The sequence below is a fragment of the Pristiophorus japonicus genome, chromosome 1 (assembly GCF_044704955.1).
Source record: "Pristiophorus japonicus isolate sPriJap1 chromosome 1, sPriJap1.hap1, whole genome shotgun sequence".
Classification (NCBI taxonomy): Eukaryota; Metazoa; Chordata; class Chondrichthyes; family Pristiophoridae; genus Pristiophorus; species Pristiophorus japonicus.
Window position 1 is genome coordinate 446,240,629 of NC_091977.1, and position 25,210 is coordinate 446,265,838.

At 44.0% G+C, this 25,210-nt stretch overlaps 1 protein-coding gene across 1 annotated transcript in view; it reads left to right on the top strand.

Moving 5' to 3' along the window:
• The window catches only part of smchd1 (structural maintenance of chromosomes flexible hinge domain containing 1), a 302,280-nt gene that overhangs the window by 171,492 nt on the left and 105,578 nt on the right, over positions 1-25,210 (top strand). The window contains exon 31 of the mRNA XM_070893027.1: positions 19,315-19,394. Coding sequence (XP_070749128.1) covers positions 19,315-19,394 — 80 coding nt within the window. The remainder of the gene's footprint in view (positions 1-19,314; positions 19,395-25,210) is intronic.

Below are 25,210 nucleotides of genomic sequence, written 5' to 3' on the forward strand. Positions count from 1 at the left end.
CTGAGACTGAACCTATAAAGACAATACGACCTTGGGGGCGGGTGATGTCATGTATCTTACATTATTATATATAACTGTATCCTAACATGCTATACATGACTGTAATAAAATATGACCTGTTACCACCAGGGGTGCACTTGCAAGAGACAGATATATAAGGACAGGTCTCAGGCAAGTGCAGCATTCCAGAGCTGTGAAATAAAGATGGAGGTCCAGAGTGACCTTGACTTCACTACATGCCTCGTGTGAATCTGTACTGAGGGGACAGGACTTTACAGGGATCTCAAGAGGAAGCCGAGATGGATCAATCACTTGGCACTTCTGGCTGAAGATGATTGTAAACACTTAAGCCTTGTCTTTTGCATTCGCATTCTGGGCTCTGCCATCATCGAGAATGGAGATATTCATGGAGTCTTCTCTTCCTGTTGGTTGTTTAATTGTCCACTGACATTCACGACTGGATGTGGCTTTGATCTAATCCGTTGTGGGATCGCTTAGCTCAGTCCATAGCATGCTGCTTTTGCTATCTAGCCTGGTGCTGCTCCTGACATGGTCTTATGCACTCCTCATTGTACTCGTGTTGGTCCCCTGGCTTGATGGTAATGGTAGGGTGAGGGATATGCCCTGAGGTTACAGATTGTGGTGGAATACAATTCTGCCACTACTGATAGGCCACAGCGCCTCATGGACGCCTAGTTTTATCTATATCTGTGTGGATTCTACTCCATTTAGCACAATGGTACGAGGTCAGGTAAATTTTTCCCTCGTGTTGGTTCTCTTGCCACCTGCCACAGTCCTAGTCTGACAGCTTTGTCCTTAAGGACTCGGCCAGTTCAGTCAGTAGTGGTGCTATCGAGCCACTCTTGGTGATGGAGATTGAAGTCCACCATCCAAAATACATTGTGCCCTTGCTACCCTCCGTGCTTCTTATAAGTGGTGTTCAACATGGAGGAGTACTGATTCATCAGCTGAGGGAGGACGGTAGATGGTAATCAGCAAGAGGTTTCCTTGCCCATGCTTGACTTGAAGCCATGAGACTTCATGGGGTCTGGAGTCAATGTTGAGGACTCCCAACTGTATACCACTGTGCCACCACCTCTGATGGGTCTCTCCTACCGGTGGGACAGGACATACCCACAGATGATGATGGAGGCGTCTGAGACATTGGCAGAAAGGCATGATTCGGTAAGCATGACTGTCAGGCTGTTGCTTGACTAGACTATGGGACAGCTCTCCCATTTTCACACAAGTCCTCAGATGTTAGTGAGGAGGACTTTGCAGGGCCGACTGGGCTGGGTGTGCCATTACCGTGTCCGAAGCCAGTGCCTAAGTCGATGCTGTTTTATTCTTACTGGTTTTTGTAGCGGTTTGGTACAACTAAGTGGCTTGCTAGGTCATTTCAGAGGGCAGTTAAGAGTCAACTACATTATTGTGGATCTGGAGTCACATATGGACCAGACCAAGTAAAACGGCAATTTTTTTTTCCCTAAGGGAAACCAGATGAGTTTTTTCGACAATCCGATAGTTTTCATTACTGATACTAACTTTTTATTCCAGATTTGTTTAATTAACAGAATTTAAATTCCCCAGCTGCCGTGGTGGGATTTGAATGTGATGTGTCATGGGGGTAAGCATCTAGAGGCCATATTACAGTATAAAATTAATACTTGCTTCAAAAAAATATGGCATAATTAAGGATAGCCAGGAATGGATGTGGGTCTGACAAATTTGAGAGTTCTGAGGAAATAACTATATTTATAAAGAAAAGATGGTGAATATTATGTGTGTGATTTTCAAAGTGTTTGATAAGGTGCCACACATCAGACTTGTTAATAAAATGGAAGTCCAAAGTATTAGAGGAAATGTAGCAAGAGTTGAGCAGTCGTTAATGTTTTTTGGACTGGAGTGTGTAACCGTCGGTATCCACCAGGAGTCAGTATTAGTACCATTGCTCTACTTAAAATGTAAAAATGATTGGAAGTCAGGTACAGGATGCTTAGACATTCAGAAACAGAAATCGTTTAAAGTGGGAGGAAGTCAATTAAGGTTTTTTTTAAAAGAAGCATATGGAATCTTAAGTTTTATAAATAGGGGCATAATGTACAAAGCAAAAAAGTAATGCTAACCTTTGCAGATCATTGGTTAGACTCTGGTTAGTATACTGTGTTCAGTTTTGGAATTCCACTTTAGAAAGGATGTCAAGAGGGTATTGTAGAGATTTGCTAGGATGATGCCAAGATATGAGGCTTTAGTTATGAGGGGTCACTAGAAAAACGGAGGCACATCTTGCCAGAGGGACAGATACTGAGTGAGAAGTTTAGGACTGAGATGAGGATAAATTTCTTCAGAGGGTGGTTAATCTTTGGAACTCGCTACCCCAGAGGGCTGTGGAGGCTCAGTTGTGGAGTATATTTAAGACAGAGGTCGATAGATTTTTGGATATTGTGAATCAAGGTATATGGGGATAGTGCAGGCAAGTGATAGAAGTTCAGCCATGATCTTATTGAATGGCGGAGCAGGCTCAAGTGGCCAAATGGCCTACTCCGGCTCCTATTTCTTATGTTCTTATACTTATCTGTTCTCTGCAGCCATGACTGGAGTTCCATTGGTTGTGTTATCTGTGGGTTAAAGACGACATCTCGTGGTTGGAGAAGACCTTGGAGTGGAAAGGGGAGGATCCAGTTGTCGTGATCCATGTAGGAAACGACGACATGGGTAGAACTAGGAATGAGGTTCTGCTGAGAGTTAAAAAGCAGAACCTCAAAGGTAATCTCTGGATTGTTACCTGAGCCACATGCCAATTGGCATAGGGACAAGCAGATCAGAGAATTAAAGGCGTGGCTCAAAGAGTGGTGTGGAAGGCAGGGGTTTTGCTTCATGGGGCACTGGCATCAGTACTGGGGAAAGAGGGAGCTGTTCCGTTGGGATAGGCTCCACTTAAACTAGGCTGGGACCAGTGTCCTGGCGAATCGAATAACTAGGGCAGCAGTCAGGGCTTTAAACTAATGCAGGGAGATTTGAGGATTCAGGAAATAGTACATTTAAAAGCAACAGAGAAATGTCAACGCCCAAGAGCAGAGCAGAGTTTTGGGTAAAAATAAGCAGAGTGGGTCAGGAAGGGACAGAGAGAGTAACAAAGGTAATAAGGCATCAGTGACATCAGGAAAAAATAGAAAAAAGTCGGCCAAAAACACGATATCTGAATGCGCAAAGCATTCGAAACAAAATAGATGAATTAATAGCAAAGATAGAAATTAATAGGTTTGATCTAATAGCCATTACAGAGACATGGTTGTAAAGTGACAAAAGTTGGGAACTACATATTCCAGGATACTTAACTTTTTTTAAAAGAGATAGGCAAAATTGAAAAGGAAGCAGGACAGCCCTGATAATAAATGATGGGATAAAGACAGTAGAGAAAGCACCTTAGCCCAGAAAATCAAGTAGTAGAATCAGTTTGGGTGGAGCTAAGAAACAACAAGGGGCAGAAAATTTAGGCTATTTTAGATCTGGTATTGTTCAATAAGAAAGGGTAGTAATGGGGACTTTTTAAGGAAAAGTAATCATAACGTGATAGAATTTTATCTTGAGTTTGAAAGCGATTTAGTTAAATCCGAAACTAGCTATGCAAGTATGAGGGTCCCGTTGGCTATGGTAGATTGGGAAACTACATTAAAAGGTATGACGGTAGACAAGCATTTAAAGAATGAATACATAATTTACAACAAATATACATTCTTTTTAAGGCACAAAAATCCCACGGAAGAAGTGGTCCAACCATGGCTAATGAGAAGTTATAAAGATAGTATTAGATCAAAGGAACAGGCTTATGGTGTTGCCAAAAAGAGTAGTAAGCCTGAGGATTGGGAGGATTTTAGAATTCAGCAAAGGAGGACCAAGAAATTGATGAGGAAAGAGAAAAAGAATATGAGAATAAATTAGCAAGCGACACAAAAACAGATGATAAACGTTTCTATAGGTATGTAAATAGGAAGAGATTAGTAAAAGTAAATGTGGGCCCATTAGAGGCAGAGACAGAAGAAATTATAATGAGCAAAAGGAAATTATACTTTTATTTGTCGTCTTGGTAGAAGGCACAAAAAAATTACGGAAATAATGGGAAACCAAGGGTCTATAGAGAATGAGGAACTAAAAGAAATCAGTATAAGAAAAGACATAGGACTAGAACCTCCACTTTTATTGGCTGCTTAATGCCCATTTAACCACTGAAATGACGTATAACACCCAGATATCACCCATTTTGGCACAAAATGGAAACTGATGGGCTTTTTTAGGAGACTTATCACCGAGCGTTACTTTCCCCATGTGCTTAACGGCAAGACATTTTTTTACTGCCTGTCCACTTTTTAGGAGTGGAGTCAGCAGAATGGGCGCTTTCAACGCCCATATTATCGGCCAGCGTTACTTTCCTCATGGACTTAATGCCGAGATTCAGTAATAGCGCCCGCCGACTGTTTTTTGTCATAAAGAGCCTATTTACCCAAACTAGCAGCCATGGAGATCGCCCACCGTCAATTTCACCACCTCGCACACATATTGCCCAGAATATCGCCCGCTCAGAAAACCGCCCGCAAAAAATGGAACTAACCGGGACGGACGCCAGCGGTGTGGCTGGCATTTGTTAAATCCCACTCTTACATGAGGAGTTGATATCAGAAAGATTTGCCTGAAAGAGCGCTGGTGTGAGTGACAACGCTGACACACTGCTGTGTGTGTGCAGCTCAGACATCAATGGTGCCCATCAACTTGGTGCCAGTTAAAGTTTACATTGATTGATAAATTGTATTTAACCCCTTCACGGTAAGGAATCATCAATGTGTAATGGTCCAGCTATCGTTGAGACAATGCGCAACAAGGTTAATTTCAATAACAAAAGTTTAATATCAACATTGGTCTGAAATCTTAAGTAACACAGCCACTAACACTCGACCCCCATCCACATCCCACTTTTTCCACCATTGACATAAATCACATGTTCAACATGTCCAGCAACACAAAATACAAATGCAAAGCAGGAGCGTGGTCCCCAGTCCCCATACACTGCAATAAATTGCATACACCCAGATGGAGATATATAATAGCCATCACCTGCGCACATGCACCTAGCTTTCCTTTTCCCCCCCCGCCTCTCCCCACCTCTATCCCTTCCCCTCCTCGCTCCACGGCGCCTGGCCAAGGAGCTCCTCAGGCGGTGCCTTATTTGGGGGGGTGGGGTGTGGCGGGATGAAGGCACTCATCTGTCGAGAACAGACCCAGCGGATTGACGGGCGAGAATTGGAGCTCCTCAGCACCAGATGTAGTAGGATTGTCTGCCGACTCCTGCCCCGCGCCCCAACCTTCTGGCCTCTGGGGCCGCGCTGCTGGCTGAGCTGCAAGACACAAATGAGGTTGTTAGAGGAGAAGGGGATGCGAGGGTGATGAGGCGAGTCCAGCGCTGCACACAGCATATGCACGACAAAAGCACCATCGCTATCAAAATCATCGCAGACATCACATTTAATGATCTTCAACACATTGTGGATTGCAATGATTTTCATTTGGCCAACATTATTTCTATGACACTTTTAGAAATCATCTATCATATATGATTGGTCGGATATGAGTTGGTATGGCATCTATTGACTTTACATCACACAATGGTGTAAGCTTTACTCACATGGCATCACTTCAGGGTCTGCAGATGCACCCGTGGCTGTCCGGGGGTGCTTCCCCACGAGTGCTAGCACTCACTCCTGCATGTCAGTGATGTTGCTGGAGACTGGTGGCCCCCCCCCACCCATTCGCCTCTGCATGGGCCTTATCATCGATAGCTTCTTCTGTAAAAGGTGACCGTATGACATGGCATGAGATATTGTGTGATATCATTGCTCGGTACTGTCACAGATACTGATACAACACATAACCGATGGATGTAATTATGATTATTATCAGTCTTTACCTAAAGACGTACACCGTGACCGCAGGCTTTGAGTAAAACATTCCTGGTAAAAGTGCAAGACGTCACATCTGCTAATAGTCATTCATGACTGTTACAAATCAAATTATATAAATATGTGTAAATCAATGTAATACTTTTGCAGATCCGACAAGGTCGTTCCATCGTTTGCGGCATTGGTTGCCCTCGCGCACCTCGTTGGTCACCGACGAGACCACTTCTGCTATCTCGGTCCATATCCTCTGGTAGGCCTTTGTGGTAGGCTTCCCATGCACCCAGCGTGACTCGACCACCTGCAGGAGGGAGGCATTTGCCTCATCCGAGAACCTCCTGGCTCTTTTGTGGCCTCCAATGTGCTCCTCTCCCACCTCACTGCTCTCTCCAGCGTCAGTCTCCACAGCGTGCTGTGATGCCTCCTCCTCTCCCTCCATTATTGGGCAAATTCGGTCAAATATGGGCTGTTAACAGCTACATTTTGTTTGCCTATTTGCTGTGGAGCTCTTCAGTCACTCTCCTTCCTCCCAAAGCAGCCACACCACACCCAGCCACACCGTTGGTCCCTATGAGCACCCTCTCTCTCTGTCTCTTCTGCGAATGCCATGGTGACCCTTGACCTCCTGAATCGCAGGAATCAAGGATTACCATGCTATTGCTAAGGACGGCCACACTTTACAGCAGAAGGTCAGAAAAATGTAACGTTACCGCCCATTTGATACCGCTCACTGTAATGCACATTTTCAAAAATGTAAACTAGGTGTTTTGAGAGTGGGCGAGAAGCCGGCGATCTGAAAACCTTTTTTTACCGCCCACGCCAGAAATAACATCCATTTTTGGGCGATAAGCTCAAAAGTGGAGGTTCTAGCCCATAGTACTGGAGAAATTAATGGGAGTAAGTGGTGACAAATCCCTTGGATCAGATAACCTGCATCCTAGGGTTTTAAAAGAGGTAGCTGTAGAGATAGTGGATGCATTGGTATTAATCTTACAGAAGTCCCGAGCAAACATAACCCCGCTGTTTAAGAAAGGAGGAAGAGTAAAAATGGGGAGCTATAGGCCAGTTAACCTGACATCAGTAGAAAGCAAAATGCTAGAATCTATTATTAGGGATGTGGTAACAGGGCATGTAATATGATTAGGCAGAGTCAGCATGGTTTTATGAAAGAGTAATAGTGTTTGACAAATCTGTTAGGGCTTTTTGAAGATGTAACTAGTATAGGATGTATAATGGTATACCAGTGGATGTAGTGTATTTGGATTTTCGAAAAGCATTCGATAAGGTGTCACGCAAGAGGTTCTTGCACAAAATTAGGACTTATGGGATTGCAGGTAATATATTGGCATGGATTGAGGATTGGTTAATGGTCAGAAAAAAAGAGATTTGGAATAAATGGGACTTTTTCAGGTTGGCAGGTTATGACTAGCGGGGTACAGCAAGGATCAGTGCTTGGGCATCAGCTATTTACAATCTATATTAATGACTTAGATGAAGGGTCTAACGTATCCACGTTTGCTGATGATACAAAGTTAGGTGGGAAAGTAAGCTGTGAGGTGGATGCAAAGATGCTGCAGAGAGAGATAAACAGGTTGACTGGGCAAGATCAATACAAATGGAATACAATGTGGGCAAGTGTGAATTTATCCACTTTGGTAGGAAAAAGCAGAATATTTTTTGAATGGCGAGAGACTGGAAAATGTTTGCATTCAGAAGGCCATGGGTGTCCTTGTACATGAATCACAGAAAGTTAACATGCAGGTACAACAAGCAATTAGGAAAGCAAATGATACGATATGTTAGCTTTTGTTACAAAGGTATTGGAGTACAAGAGTAAAGAAGTCTGACTGCAATTATACAAGGCATTGGTGAGACCACACCTGGAGTACTGTGTACAGTTCTGGTCTCCTTACCCAAGGAACGACATTCTTGCCTTGGAAGGGAGTGCAACTCACTAGACTGGTTCCTGGGATGAGGGGCTTGCTCTGAGGAGAAATTGAGTAGACTAGGCCTATATTCCTTATAGTTTAGAAGAATGAAGTGTGATCTAATTAAAACACACACAATTCTTAAGAGACTTGACAGGGTTAATGTTGAGAAGATGTTTCTTCTGGCGGGTTCACAGTCCCAAAATAAAGGGTCAGATATTTCGGACTGGGATGAGGAAAAATTCTTCTTTCACGAGTGATGTGCTGCTTTGGAATTCTCTACCCCAGAGCTATGGATGCTCAAGTCGTTGAGTATATTCAAGACCAAGGTTGATAACTGCTTGGAAACAAAGGGAATTAAGGGATATGGGAATAGTGTCATTGAGGTAGAAAATCAGCTATGATCTTGTTGAATAGTGGAGCAGGCTCGAGCCAAATGGCCCACTCCAGCTCCTATTTCTTATGTTCAGAATAGGGGGGTTAAGAGGAGATCTGATGGATGAGTGTTTTTTAATATTGAGGTAAAACTATTTCCATTATCAGGAAGTGAATAACTAAAGAGCTTGACTTTGGTATCGCCAAGAACAAAAGGAGAGCTCAGCAACTTTGGGAGAGAAATTGGTCTGGTGTGCACTTCCCGGTAGCGCCTGCTGGGGGCGGTAATAGTGCGCTAAGAGGTTATCAACCTGGCATGGTGAAATCACCAACGTCCATGAACTTCCCTGGCGGCTTTGCGCTACTGCTAACACTTGCCACCTCATTTTCTTGCGGCCCGTAGATCGGGGCATCATCCGGTGCGTGGCCCAAATGTGATGTTGCTGCAGGGGCGGGAGCTAATGTCAGTCATCGACAACAGCAGCTGCAGGAGGCGTTGTCACTTCAGCTTGCCGCTTGGGGAGCGCTAACTAAAGGCAGTGGTGGTCAAGTAGGGCACAATTTTATTTATCTCCCCATTTTAGAGCTTCCTGATTTATGTTGCCCCCGCGATTGCTTAGTCCCGCACAATTTAAGTGTATATAAGGGTTAAGTAAATTTTGGTGTTTAAGTAAATTTTAGTAAGTAAATTAATTTAAGGGTTAAGTCATGGCAGGAGAGCTCGGTCCCGTGTCATGCTCCTCCTGTGCTATGTGGGAAGTCAGGGACGTTTCCAGTGTCCCTGACTACCATGTGTGCGGGAAATGTGTCCAGGTGCAGCTCCTGACAGACCGCATGACGGCACTGGAGCTGCGGATGGACTCACTCTGGAGTATGCGCGATGATGAGAATGTTGTGGATAACACATTCAGTGAGTTGGTCACACCACAGGTAAGGGTTAGGACAGATAGTGAATGGGTGACCAAGAGACAAGGCAAAAGCAGGAGGGTGGTGCTGGAGTCCCCTGCAGACATAGAAATTAGGTGCAGGAGCAGGCCATTCAGCCCTTTTAGCCTGCACCGCCATTCAATGAGTTCATGGCTGAACATGAACAAGTACTTTGGTTCGGTATTCACTAAGGAGGATACAAACAACCTTCCGGATATAAAAGGGGTCAGAGGGTCTAGTAAGGAGGGGGAACTGAGGGAAATCTTTATTAGTCGGGAAATTGTGTTGGGGAAATTGATGGGATTGAAGGCCGATAAATCCCCAGGGCCTGATGGACTGCATCCTAGAGTACTTAAGGAGGTGGCCTTGGAAATAGCGGATGCATTGACAGTCATTTTCCAACATTCCATTGACTCTGAATCAGTTCCTATGGAGTGGAGGGTAGCCAATGTAACCCCACTTTTTAAAAAAGGAGGGAGAGAGAAAACAGGGAATTATAGACCGGTCAGCCTGACCTCAGTCGTGGGTAAAATGATGGAATCAATTATTAAGGATGTCATAGCAGTGCATCTGGAAAATGGTGACATGATAGGTCCAAGTCAGCATGGATTTGTGAAAGGGAAATCATGCTTGACAAATCTTCTGGAATTTTTTGAGGATGTTTCCAGTAAAGTGGACAAAGGAGAACCAGTTGATGTGGTATATTTGGACTTTCAGAAGGCTTTCGACAAGGTCCCACACAAGAGATTAATGTGCAAAGTTAAAGCACATGGGATTGGGGGTAGTGTGCTGACGTGGATTGAGAACTGGTTGTCAGACAGGAAGCAAAGAGTAGGAGTAAACGGGTACTTTTCAGAATGGCAGGCAGTGACTAGTGGAGTGCCGCAAGGTTCTGTGCTGGGGCCCCAGCTGTTTACATTGTACATTAATGATTTAGACGAGGGGATTAAATGCAGTATCTCCAAATTTGCGGATGATACTAAGTTGGGTGGCAGTGTGAGCTGCGAGGAGGATGCTATTAGGCTGCAGAGTGACTTGGATAGGTTAGGTGAGTGGGCAAATGCATGGCAGATGAAGTATAATGTGGATAAATGTGAGGTTATCCACTTTGGTGGTAAAAACAGAGAGACAGACTATTATCTGAATGGTGACAGATTAGGAAAAGGGAAGGTGCAACGAGACCTGGGTGTCATGGTACATCAGTCATTGAAGGTTAGCATGCACGTACAGCAGGCGGTTAAGAAAGCAAATGGCATGTTGGCCTTCATAGCGAGGAGATTTGAATACAGGGGCAGGGAGGTGTTGCTACAGTTGTACAGGGCCTTGGTGAGGCCACACCTGGAGTATTGTGTACAGTTTTGGTCTCCTAACTTGAGGAAGGACATTCTTGCTATTGAGGTAGTGCAGCGAAGGTTCACCAGACTGATTCCCGGGATGGCGGGACTGACCTATCAAGAAAGATTGGATCAACTGGGCTTGTATTCACTGGAGTTCAGAAGAATGAGAGGGGACCTCATAGAAACGTTTAAAATTCTGACGGGTTCAGACAGGTTAGATGCAGAAAGAATGTTCCCAATGTTGGGGAAGTCCAGAACCAGGGGTCACAGTCTGAGGATAAGGGGTAAGCCATTTAGGACCGAGATGAGGAGAAACTTCTTCACCCAGAGAGTGGTGAACCTGTGGAATTCTCTACCACAGAAAGTAGTTGAGGCCAATTCACTAAATATATTCAAAAGGGAGTTAGATGAAGTCCTTACTACTCGGGGGATCGAGGGTTATGGCGAGAAAGCAGGAAGGGGGTACTGAAGTTTCATGTTCAGCCATGAACTCATTGAATGGCGGTGAAGGCTAGAAGGGCTGAATGGCCTGCTCCTGCACCTATTTTCTATGTTTCTATGAAACTTCAGTACCCCCTTGCTGCTTTCTCGCCATACCCCTTGATCCCCTGAGTAGTAAGGACTTCATCTAACTCCCTTTTGAATATATTTAGTGAATTGGCCTCAACTACTTTCTGTGGTAGAGAATTCCACAGGTACACCACTCTCTGGGTGAAGAAGTTTCTCCTCATCTCGGTCCTAAATGGCTTACCCCTTATCCTTAGACTGTGACTCCTGGTTCTGGACTTCCCCAACATTGGGAACATTCTTCCTGCACCTAACCTGTCTAAACCTGTCAGAATTTTAAACGTTTCTATGAGGTCCCCTCTCATTCTTCTGAACTCCAGTGAATACAAGCCCAGTTGATCCAGTCTTTCTTGATAGGTCAGTCCCACCATCCCGGGAATCAGTCTGGTGAATCTTTGCTGCACTCGCTCAATAGCAAGAATGTCCTTCCTCAAGTTAGGAGACCAAAACTGTACACAATACTCCAGGTGTGGCCTCACCAAGGCCCTGTACAACTGTAGCAACACCTCCCTGCCCCTGTATTCAAATCCCCTCGCTATGAAGGCCAACATGCCATTTGCTTTCTTAACCGCCTGCTGTACCTGCATGCCAACCTTCAATGACTGATGTACCATGACACCCAAGTCTCGTTGCACCTTCCCTTTTCCTAATCTGTCACCATTCAGATAATAGTCTGTCTCTTTGTTTTTACCACCAAAGTGGATAACCTCACATTTATCCACATTATACTTCACCTGCCATGCATTTGCCCACTCACCTAACCTATCCAAATCACTCTGCAGCCTCATAGCATCCTCCTCGCAGCTCTCACTGCCACCCAACTTAGTGTCATCCGCAAATTTGGAGATACTACATTTAATCCCCTCGTCTAAATTATTAATGTACAATGTAAACAGCTGGGGCCCCAGCACAGAACCTTCGGTACCCCACTAGTCACTGCCTGCCATTCTGAAAAGTACCCATTTACTCCTACTCTTTGCTTCCTGTCTGACAACCAGTTCTCAATCCACATTAGCACACTACCCCCAATCCCATGTGCTTTAACTTTGCACATTAATCTCTTGTGTGGGACCTTGTCGAAAGTCTTCTGAAAGTCCAAATATACGACATCAACTGGTTCTCCTTTGTCCACTTTACTGGAAACATCCTCAAAAAATTCCAGAAGATTTGTCAAGCATGATTTCCCTTTCACAAATCCATGCTGACTTGGACCTATCATGTCACCATTTTCCAAATGCGCTGCTATGACATCCTTAATAATTGATTCCATCATTTTACCCACTACTGAGGTCAGGCTGACCGGTCTATAATTTCCTGTTTTCTCTCTCCCTCCTTTTTTTAAAAAGTGGGGTTACATTGGCTACCCTCCACTCGATAGGAACTGATCCAGAGTCAATGGAATGTTGAAAAATGACTGTCAATGCATCCGCTATTTCCAAGGCCACCTCCTTAAGTACTCTGGGATACAGTCCATCAGGCCCTGGGGATTTATCGGCCTTCAATCCCATCAATTTCCCCAACACAATTTCCCGACTAATAAAGATTTCCCTCAGTTCCTCCTCCTTACTAGACCCTCTGACCCCTTTTATATCCGGAAGGTTGTTTGTGTCCTCCTTAGTGAATACTGAACCAAAGTACTTGTTCAATTGGTCTGCCATTTCTTTGTTCCCCGTTATGACTTCCCCTGATTCTGACTGCAGGGGACCTACGTTTGTCTTTACTAACCTTTTTCTCTTTACATACCTATAGAAACTTTTGCAATCCGCCTTAATGTTCCCTGCAAGCTTCTTCTCGTACTCCATTTTCCCTGCCCTAATCAAACCCTTTGTCCTCCTCTGCTGAGTTCTAAATTTCTCCCAGTCCCCAGGTTCGCTGCTATTTCTGGCCAATTTGTATGCCACTTCCTTGGCTTTAATACTATCCCTGATTTCCCTAGATAGCCACGGTTGAGCCACCTTCCCTTTTTTATTTTTACGCCAGACAGGAATGTACAATTGTTGTAGTTCATCCATGCGGTCTCTAAATGTCTGCTATTGCCCAACCACAGTCAACCCCTTAAGTATCATTCGCCAATCTATCCTAGCCAATTCACGCCTCATACCTTCAAAGTTACCCTTCTTTAAGTTCTGGACCATGGTCTCTGAATTAACTGTATCATTCTCCATCCTAATGCAGAATTCTACCATATTATGGTCACTCTTCCCCAAGGGTATCCTCGCACAATGAGATTGGTAATTAGTCCTCTCTCATTACACAACACCCAGTCTAAGATGGCCTCCCCCCTAGTTGGTTCCTCGACATATTGGTCTAGAAAACCATCCCTTATGCACTCCAGGAAATCCTCCTCCACCGTATTGCTTCCAGTTTGGCTAGCCCAATCTATGTGCATATTAAAGTCACCCATTATAACTGCTGCACCTTTATTGCATGCACCCCTAATTTCCTGTTTGATGATCTCCCCAACATCACTACTACTGTTTGGAGGTCTGTACACAACTCCCACTAACGTTTTTTGCCCTTTGGTGTTCTGCAGCTCTACCCATATAGATTCCACATCATCCAAGCTAATGTCTTTCCTAACTATTGCATTAATCTCCTCTTTAACCAGCAATGCTACCCCACCTCCTTTTCCTTTTATTCTATCCTTCCTGAATGTTGAATACCCCTGGATGTTGAGTTCCCAGCTCTGATCATCCTGGAGCCACGTCTCCGTAATCCCAATCACATCATATTTGTTAACATCTATTTGCACAGTTAATTCAACCACCTTATTGCGGATACTCCTTGCATTAAGACACAAAGCCTTCAGGCTTGTTTTTTTAACACCCTTTGTCCTTTTTAGAATTTTGCTGTACAGTGGCCCTTTTTGTTCTTTGCCTTGGGTTTCTCTGCCCTCCATTTTTCCTCATCTCCTTTCTGTGTTTTGCTTTTGCCTCCTTTTTGTCTCCCTCTGTCTCCCTGCATTGGTTCCCATCCCCCTGCCATAATAGTTTAACTCTTCCCCAACAGCACTAGCAAACACTCCCCCTAGGACATTGGTTCCGGTCCTGCCCAGGTTCAGACCGTCCGGTTTGTACTGGTCCCACCTCCCCAGAACCGGTTCCAATGCCCCAGGAATTTGAATCCCTCCCTGCTGCACCACTGCTCAAGCCACGTATTCATCTGCGCTATCCTGCAGATATATCGTTTTGGATACTGTTGGGGGAGATGACTTACCAGGGGAAGGCACAAGCAGCCAGGTTCATGGCACCGTGGGTGGCTCTGCTGCACAGAAGGGCAGGAAAAAGAGTGGGAGAGCTATAGTGATAGGGGACTCGATATTGTAAGGGGAATAGATAGGAGTTTCTGCGGCTGCAACCGAGACTCCAGGATGGTATGTTGCCTCCCTGGTGCAAGCGTCAAGGATGTCTCGGAGCAGCTGCAGAGCATTCTGGAGAGGGAGGGTGAACAGCCGGTTGTCGTGGTACATGTAGGCACCAACGATATAGGTAAGAAGCGGGAAGAGGTCCTACAAGCTGAATTTAGGGAGCTCGGAGTTAAATTAAAAAGTAGAACCTCAAAGGTAGTAATCTCTGGATTGCTACCAGTGCCACGTGCTAATCAGAGTAGAGGGAGCAGGATAGTTAGAATAAATATGTGGCTTGAGCAGTGGTGCAAGAGGGAGGGATTCAAATTCCTGGGACATTGGAACCAATTCTGGGGAAAGTGGGACCTGTACAAAAGGGACGGTCTGCACTTGGGCAGGACTGGAACTGATGTCCAGGGGGTAACATTTGCTTATGTAGTTCGGGAGTGTTTAAACTAATATGGCAGGGGGATGGGAACCTATGCAGCAAGATAGGGCGAAGTAATATGGAGTCAGAAACAGATGGTAGAAAGAAAAAAAGCAATAGTGGAAGGCCGAGTAAACAAAGGCAAGAAATAAAAAGGGCCACACTACATCATAATTCTAAAAGGACAAAGGGTGTTAAAAAAACAAACCTGAAGGCTTTGTGTCTGAATGCAAGGAGTATCCGTAATAAGATGAGTGAATTAACTGTGCAAATGGATGTTAACAGATATGATGTGATTGGGATTACAGAGACGTGGCTCCAGGATGATCAGGGCTGAGAACTCCACATCCATGGGTATTCAACATTCAGGAAGGATAGAATAAAAGGAAAAGGAGGTGGGGTAGCATTGCTGGTGAAAGAGGAGATTAATGCAATAGTTAGGAAGGACATTAGCTTGGATGATGTGGAATCTATATGGGTCGAGCTGCAGAACACCAAAGGGCAAAAAACGTTAGTGGGAGTTGTGTACAGACCTCCAAACAGTAGTAGTGATGTTAGGGAGAGCATCAAACAGGAAATTAGGGGTGCATGCAATAAAGGTGCAGCAGTTATCATGGGTGACTTTAATATGCATATAGATTTGGCTAACCAAACTGGAAGCAATACGGTGGAGGAGGATTTCCTGGAGTGCATAAGGGATGGTTTTCTAGACCAATATGTTGAGGAACCAACTAGGGGGGAGGCCATCTTGGATTGGGTGTTGTGTAATGAGAGAGGATTAATTAGCAATCTCATTGTGCGAGGCCCCTTGGGAAAGAGTGACCATAATATGGTGGAATTCTACATTAGGATGGAGAATGAAGCAGTTAATTCAGAGACCACGGTCCAGAACTTAAAGAAGGGTAACTTTGAAGGTATGAGGTGTGAATTGGCTAGGATAGATTGGTGAATGATACTTAAGGGGTTGACTGTGGATGGGCAATGGCAGACATTTAGAGACCGCATGGATGAACTACAACAATTGTACATCCCTGTCTGGCGTAAAAATAAAAAAGGAAGGTGGCTCAACCGTGGCTATCAAGGGAAATCAGGGATAGTATTAAAGCGAAGGAAGTGGCATACAAATTGGCCAGAAATAGCAGTGATCCCAGGGACTGGGAGAAATTTAGAACTCAGCAGAGGAGGACAAAGGGTTTGATTAGGGCAGGGAAAATAGAGTACGAGAGGAAGCTTGCAGGGAACATTAAGATGGACTGCAAAAGCTTCTATAGATATGTAAAGAGAAAAAGGTTAGTAAAGACAAACGTAGGTCCTCTGCAGTCAGAATCAGGGGAAGTAATAACGGGGAACAAAGAAATGGCAGACAAATTGAACAAGTACTTTGGTTCGGTATTCACTAAGGAGGTCACAAACAACCTTCCGGATATAAAAGGGGTCAGAGGGTCTCGTAAGAAGGAGGAACTGAGGGAAATCCTTATTAGTCAGGAAATTGTGTTGGGGAAATGATGGGATTGAAGGCCTGATGGACTGCATCCCAGCGTACTTAAGGAGGTGGCCTTGGAAATAGTGGGTGCATTGACAGTCATTTTCCAACATTCCATTGACACTGGATCAGTTCCTATGTAGTGGAGGGTAGCCAATGTAACCCCACTTTTTAAAAAAGGAGGGAGAGAGAAAACAGGGAATTATAGACCAGTCAGCCTGACATCGGTAGTGGGTAAAATGATGGAATCAATTATTAAGGATGTCATAGCAGCGCATTTGGAAAGAGGTGACATGATAGGTCCAAGTCAGCATGGATTTATGAAAAGAAAATCATGCTTGACAAATCTTCTGGAATTTTTTGAGGATGTTTCCAGTAGAGTGGTCTAGGGAGAACCAGTTGATGTGGTGTATTTGGACTTTCAGAAGGCTTTCGACAAGGTCCCACACAAGAGATTAATGTGCAGAGTTAAAGCACATGGGATTGGGGGTAGTGTGCTGACGGGGATTGAGAACTGGTTGTCAGACAGGAAGCAAAGAGTAGGAGTAAATGGGTACTTTTCAGAATGGCAGGCAGTGACTAGTGGGGTACCGCAAGGTTCTGTGTTGGGGCACCGCAAGGTTCTGTGCTGCGGCCACAGCTATTTACATTGTACATTAATGATTTGGACAAGGGGATTAAATGTAATATCTCCAAATATGCGGATGACACTAAGTTGGGTGGCAGTGTGAGCCGTATAAAAATTAGGAACAGGAGTAGGCCATCTCGCCCCTCGAGCCTGCTCCGCCATTCAACAAGATCATGGTGATCTGGCCGTGGACTCAGCTCCACTTACCCGCCCGCTCCCCGTAACCCTTAATTCCCTTATTGGTTAAAAATCTATCTATCTGTGATTTGAATACATTCAATGAGCTAGCTTCAACTGCTTCCTTGGACAAAGAATTCCACAGATTCACAACCCTCTGGGAGAAGAAATTCCTTCTCAACTCGGTTTTAAATTGGCTCCCCTGTATTTTGAGGCTGTGCCCCCTAGTTCTAGTCTCCCCGACCAGTGGAAACAACCTCTCTGCCTCTATCTTGTCTATCCCTTTCATTATTTTAAATGTTTCTGTCAGATCACCCCTCATCCTTCTGAACTCCAACGAGTAAAGACCCAGTCTACTCAATCTATCATCATAAGGTAACCCCCTCATCTCCGGAATCAGCCTAGTGAATCGTCTCTGTACCCCCTCCAAAGCTAGTATATCCTTCCTTAAGTAAGGTGACCAAAACTGCACTCAGTACTCCAGGTGCGGCCTCACCAATACCCTGTACAGTTGCAGCAGGACCTCCCTGCTTTTGTACTCCATCCCTCTCGCAATGAAGGCCAACATTCCATTTGCCTTCCTGATTACCTGCTGCACCTGCAAACTAACTTTTTGGAATTCATGCACAAGGACCCCCAGGTCCCTCTGTACCGCAGCATGTTGTAATTTCTCCCCATTCAAATAATATTCCCTTTTACTGTTTTTTTTTCTCCAAGGTGGATGACCTCACATTTTCCGACATTGTATCCCATCTGCCAAACCTTAGCCCATTCGCTTAACCTATCTAAATCTCTTTGCAGTCTCTCTGTGTCCTCTACACAACCCGCTTTCCCACTAATCTTTGTGTCATCTGCAAATTTTGTTACACTACACTCCGTCCGCTCTTCCAGGTCATCTATGTATATTGTAAACAGTTGTGGTCCCAGCACTGATCCCTGTGGCACACCACTAACCACCGATTGCCAACCCGAAAAGGACCCATTTATCCAGACTCTCTGCTTTCTGTTTGTTAGCCAATTCTCTATCCATGCTGATACATTTCCTCTGACTCCGCATACCTTTATCTTCTGTTGTAACTTTTGTGTGGCACCTTATCGAATGCCTTTTGGAAATCCAAATACATCACATCCATCGGTACACCTCTATCCACCATGCTCGTTATATCCTCAAAGAATTCCAGTAAATTAGTTAAACATGATTTCCCTTTCATGAATCCATGTTGCGTCTGCTTGATTGCACTATTCCTATCTAGACGTCCCGCTATTTCTTCCTTAATAATAGCTTCAAGCATTTTCCCCACTACAGATGTTAAACTAACCAGACTATAGTTACCTGCCTTTGTCTGCCCCCTTTTTAAAACAGAGGCGTTACATTAGCTGCTTTCCAATCCGCTGGTACCTCCCCAGAGTCCAGAGAATTTTGGTAGATTACATTGAATGCCCTACTGTAAACAGTAGTAGAAGCTGAGTCCATAATAGCTTTTAGAAGGGAAGTGGATAAACATTTGAATAAGAAAAGGCTAAAAGGGTAGGAGTCTTGGGGGGAATGGGACTCAAGAACTGGCATAAGTGTGTTGGGCCAAATGGCTGTAAGATTCTGCGATTTATAGTATGGTATATTACTGTTTGCATTTGGAATTTGAGTCTTCTAGCTCATTCGTCACAAGAAAGTTTGGTAAAGCTGTCTCTCAGCTTACCCTGACTTCTCTTCCAGACTCATATGACTTGGAGCTGGCATACTGCTATTTTGGGATCTCAGTGCTATCTCTTCCCATCAAGGTATGCGTATGATCTGGGCGAGGTCTTCTACCATGGAGTGCGGAGGAGGGAGAAAGACACCTGATTGCACAGCATGAAAGGTTCTTAAAAGCACAGCCCTCCTCTAATCCTTTCTCTCTCTCTCCTTACCTCAGATAACAGCAGTGTAGCAAAGCTTGGAAAAAAACTGAAGACCATATCTGTTGTTAGTGTCTATTCTGTGGAGACCTTTTGTCAAAACCAATTTTACAAATTTATATATTTCAAATGGTAGCGTTATATAACAGCAACCTACATTGCCCACACATCATGATGGTATGTGTGTGTACTAGCTGTTTCTTCAGACCTGTGTATTTGAGGGGAAAAAAATTATTGTATCTTACTGCTGTAACAAACCATTTATTTCCCTTCAGCTGTCACCAGCACCACAACAGCAGAAAACTGATGAAGATGGAAGGGCAAGTTTTGGCTTGTTTCAAATCTTTGCAACAAGGTATAGTTAAATCAAATAATTTATAAAGCATTTTATGTTTCTTCTTGATGCAATAAATAACCTTTTGTGTAGACTGACGTGCAAGTTTCTTCTTTCCCCCCTCCACCCTCCCCTCCATTTTTTCACATTTTCTCCCCTTACCTCAAAGGCACTGCCTCTTGTAGAAATTTGTTTTGTGGGCACCAATGGGCATTCATCCTAGTGGCCATTTTATATGAGTGCACCCAGCCAGTGAATGTAGGCAGGCTGTTTGACTCTGGAGGGCATTACAACTGACCCCAATCTTGCTCTCATTCAAAGTTGAAATGCAGTATTTCCATCCGATCACTAGATCATCAATAGTGCAAGTCATGGTTCATTTTCTCCAATCCCATCCCTCGTTTAGGGATGGTGAGGCCAATTATACCATCTCATCTATTGCTCTAGCTGGAATCAGCTACATTCGCACAGTTCTGGATTAAATTTAGAACTTTCTGGTTTGGGTGAATTAACATTGCTTTACATGAAGCATTTACCTGCTAAAAACACTGGGAGAGTTGCAGCCACCCTTTTTCAATTTTTACAAATTGATCACAAATGCAATGTACTGCTGGAATTTTTCCTTAAAGTCGGAACTGTAGGCGATAGTTGGTGTGAAATAAGACCACTTTTTCAAGCAGACTGTTCTTAGTTACAATGCTCATAGTTACACTGTGTCTTACTTGAATTGTTGCACGGTCCTTTTCAGACTGTCATCCTGTAAAACCGCATTGATGCCAAATGTTAGTATTACTGCAGAATAATATTTGAAGGTGTCCATCATCTACACACTAAGGATTCCTGTTCAGTGTTCACCAGTTCTAATATGGGATTCTGTCTGTTAACTAATATAACGTTAATGTATAATGCATACACAAACAAGATATGCAAGGTATCCAAAGGAGACCATTTGGAAATTGGATGGAGTACAAACATTGCCTATTTTCTGATTCTCTAACAATTTTGTTTTAATTTTTTTTTTTTAAGTTGCTGCTCTTAAAGAATATCCATGGAGTACTGAATATTTGAGGGGAAAAACACTCACCCACTATCCATACCTAAAGTTTGCAAATCCACAACAGTTTTTCTATTAACTTTTTTACTGATATTTGTATGACATGACCATGTTGATAAATTATGTTAATATCATTCAATTTTGTACCTGTATGAAAGTGGATTTATGTTCAGAAAACTGATCAAATATTCCCTGAAAAACATATTTCTGCATAAAAGATTGAAATGTTAAAACATTCAGGATGCCTCGCGTTAACGACTTGGAAGAAGGGACCGAGTGTAACGTAGCCAAGTTTGCTGACGATACAAAGATGGAAGGAAAAGCAATGTGTGAGGAGGACACAAAAAATCTGCAAAAGCACATAGACAGGCTAAGTGAGTGGGCAAAAATTTGGCAGATGGAGTATAATGTTGGAAAGTGAGAGGTCATGCACTTTGGCAGAAAAAAATCAAAGAGCAAGTAATTATTTAAATGGAGAGAGATTGCAAAGTTGTTGCAGTACAGCGGGACCTGGGGGTACTTGTGCAAGAAACACAAAAGGATAGTATTCAGGGTACAGCAAGTGATCAGGAAGGCCAATGGAATCTTGGCCTTTATTGCAAAGGGGATGGAGTATAAAAGCAGGGAAGTCTTGCTACAAGTGTACAAGGTATTGGTAAGGCCACACCTGGAATACCGTGTGCAGTTTTGGTTTCCATATTTACGAAAGGATATACTTGCTTTGGAGGCAGTTCAGAGAAGGTTCACAAGGTTGATTCTGGAGATGAGGGGGTTGTCTTGAGAGAAAAGGTTGATTAGGTTGGGCCTCTACTCATTGGAATGCAAAAGAATGAGAGATGATCTTATCGAAACGTATAAGATTATGAGGGGGCTTGACAAGGTGGATGCAGAGAGGATGTTTCCACTGATAGGAGAGACTAGAACTAGAGGGCAAAATCTTAGAATAAGGGGGCATCCATTTAAAACTGAGGTGAAGAGAAATTTCTTCTAATGAGGGTTGTGAATCTGTGGAACTCTGCCTCAGAGAGCTGTGGACGCTGGGACATTGAATAAGTTTAAGACAGAAATAGACATTTTCTTAAATGATAAGGGAATAAGGGGTTATAGGGAGCGGGCAGGGAGGTGGACCTGAGTCCATGATCGGATCAGCCATGATCGTATTGAATGCCGGAGCAGGCTCGAAGGGCCGTATGGCCTACTCCTGCTCCTATTTCTTATGTTCTTATGCAGAATAAATGATCATTTGTCCTCTCTGCATACCACTTGGATGAGCCTCGATTGTCCAAAGAAAACAATGTGGCAGTGATGCCATGACTAGGCACAGCTCCATAAATACTTGCAGCTCTCCAGCACATTTCCATATACTGTGGCTTGTTTCTGTGCATGTGCAACGTAACTGCAGGCATGTTTTCTTTTAAACTGGTGACAATTACAGCTAAACCTGATCTGGTCCACACAATGTTCACTAACACATTATTCAGAAGAAATCACTGGAAAGCAATCATGAGCGAGAATCTCGACTCTTTCATCCCTTTGCTTACCCCAAACTGGGGTGCTGATGCCAATTCTAGGATCCTTATTACAAGAGTGTTCCTCAAGTACTTCAATTAGGAAGGCTAGGGCCCCTGGTCAGTTGAGCGAAAATGTTACAGTTGAATCGCCTTATTTGTTGACTATATGCCAGTTAAATTTGAACTGTAATTCACTTCCTCATATAAATTGGCACAATGTCTTAGAATTTCTGTGTAGCTGCTCTTCATATAGGCTAGTGCATTATCTGGGGAAGTGGTTTGAACTGATGAATTTTATTGATCACTAGTGTTTTGAATGAAAACCGCATCTGTATTTAAAAAAAAAGTATATAGTCTTTCATATGCATGCACACTGTTAGTCAAATTTCCTTTCTGTAACACTTTCCTACTATACCTAAGCCTAAAATATACCTATCCATACCTTCATATACTTGCGTTCGAGTCTTCCCAGGTTCCATCTCCTTGATCTGTTTCACCATGCTCCCTGCCTGAGAACTATTTACTCCTCTTGCCTTCCCCGGCTACATTTTTATCACCGGACCAGCCATCACACCTAATCCTTACTGGACTCTCCCTGGTCCAAAGAAATAACAATGTATTCCTTTAGAGAAGCCCAACTCTGCTTAAGGAAATGCCAATTTCTCAGCAACGACCAGGAATCCGCTTTAAGTTTATTAAATGGTTAATGTTGGTTCCTGGTCACCGCTGGCGTTTTCCTCATGTTAGATTGTGGACCCTGTGTGGTTTTTTTTTGTTCGTTCCTGGGATTTGGGCATCGTTGGCAAAGCCACCATTTATTGCCCTTGAGAAGGTAATGGTGAGCCACCTTTTTGAACCACTGCAGCCCTTGAGGTGAAGGCATTCCTATAGTGCTGGAGGGCGTTCCAGGATTTTGACGCAGTGACTATGAAGGAGCAGCAATTTGTATTTCCAAGTTAGGATGGTGATGGTATTCCCATGCTTCTGCTACCTTTGTCCTGCTAGCTGGAAGAGGTCGTGGGTTTGGGAGGTGCTGACGATGAATCCTTGGCTAATTGCTGCAGTGCATGTTGTAGATGGTACACACTGCAGCTACGGTGTGCTCGTGGTGGAGGGAGTGAATGTTTAAGGTGGTGCATGGGATGCCAGTTAAGCGGGCTGCTTTGTCCTGGATGGGTCACTTACCAGATCAAGCCTGATGAATGTTGTCCAGGTCATGCTACATGAGGGCATGGACTGCTTCATTATCTGAGGAGTTGCGAATGGAATGAACAAAATGCAATCATCAGCGAACATCTCCACTTCTGACCTAATGGAGGGAAGGTCATTGACTAAGCAGCTGAAGATGTTTGAGGCTAGGACACTGCCCTGAAGAACTCCTGCAGTGATATCCTGGGGCTGAGATGATTGATCTCCAACCACCACAACCACCTTCCTTTGTGCTAGGTATGATTCCAGCCAGTGGAGAGTTTTCCCCCTGATTCCCATTGACTTCAGTTTAACTAGGGATCCTTGACGTCATACTTAGTCAAATGCTGCCTTGATGTCAAGGGCAGTCACTCGCACCTGACTTCTGGAATTCGGCTCTTTTGTCCATTTTTGACCATGGCTGTAATGAGGTCTGGAACCGAGTAGTCATGGCGAAACCCAAACTGAGCATCGGTGAGCAACTGCCGCTTGATAACACTTCCAACATTTTTCTGATGATTGAGAGTAGACTGATGGGGTGGTAATTGGCCGGATTGGATTTGTTCTGCTTTTTGTGACCAGGACATACCTGAACAGTTTTCCATGTTGTCAGATAGATGCCAGTGTTGTAGCTGTACTGGAATAGCTTGGTTAGGGGCGCGGCTAGTTCTGGAGCATAAGTCTTGAGCACGACAGCCGGGATGTTGTTGGAGCCCATTGCCTTTGCTGTATACAGTGTGCTCAGTTGTTCCTTGACAGCACCTAGAGTGAATAGAATTGGCTGAAGCCTGGCTTCTGTGATGGTGGGGACCTCAGGAGGAGGCAGATATGGATCATCCATTCGGCACTTCTGGATGACGATTGTTGCAAATTGTGCTGGGCTCTGCCATCATTGAGGATGGGGATATTTATGGAGCCCTGTTAATTGTTTAATGATCCACCACTATTCAAGACTGGATATGGCAGGATTGCAGAACTTTAATCTGATCCGTTGAATATGGGGATCGCATAACCCTGTCTATAGCATGCTGCTTCTGTTTTTTTAGCATGCATGTAGTCCTGTTTTGCAGATTTCCCAGGTTGGCACCTGGTGCTGCTCCTGGCTTGCTCTTCTGCACTCCTCATTGAACCAGGGTTTAACCCTTGGCTTGATGGTAGAGTGAAGGATATTTCGGGCCATGAGGTTACATATTGTGGTGGAATACAATTCAGCTGCTGCTGATCATCTAGAGCGCCTCATGGATGCCCAGATTTGAGTTGCTAGATCTGTTCTGAATCTGATACAATTTATTGATAAGTGTGAGGTAATTTTTTGTGGAAGAACAAAGAATGGGAATACACACTCAGTGGAACAATGCTAAAGGACATGAAGGAATTCCCTGCAGATGGAGGTAGATTTAAAGCCATAAAAAGGTTACCGGCATTTTGGGGCATAAAAGTACAGAACATAAGAACATAAACAGGAGCATAAGTAGGCCATTAGGCCCCTCGAGCCTGCTCCACTGTTCAATAAGATCATGTATATAATTTTGGCCTCAACTCCACTTTTCCAACCTGCTCCCCATAACCCTTAACTCTCCAAAAACCTGTCTATCTCCACCTTAAATATATTCAATGACCCAGTCTCCACAGCTCTCTGAGGTAGAGAATTCCAAAGATTCACGACCCTCTGCGAGAAGAAATTCCTCCTCGTCTCTGTTTTAAATGGGCATCGCCCATTTAAAACAATGGTCCCTAGTTCTAAATACCCCTCGTGGGGAAACATCCTCCCAGCATCTATACTGTCAAGGCCCCTCAGAATCTTGTATGTTTCAATAAGATCACCTCTCATTCTTCTGAACTCCAATCAGTACAGGCCCAACCTGCTCAACCTTTCTTCATGAGTAAAACCCTTCATCTCAGGAATCAACCTCATGAACCGCTTCTGAACTGCCTCCAATGGAAGTATCTCCCTCCTTAAATAAGGAGACCAAAACTGTACACAGTACTCCAGGTGTGGTCTCACCAACGCCCTGTACAGTTGTAGCAAGACTTCCTTACTTTTATACTCCATCCCCCTTGTAATAAAGACCAACATTCCATTT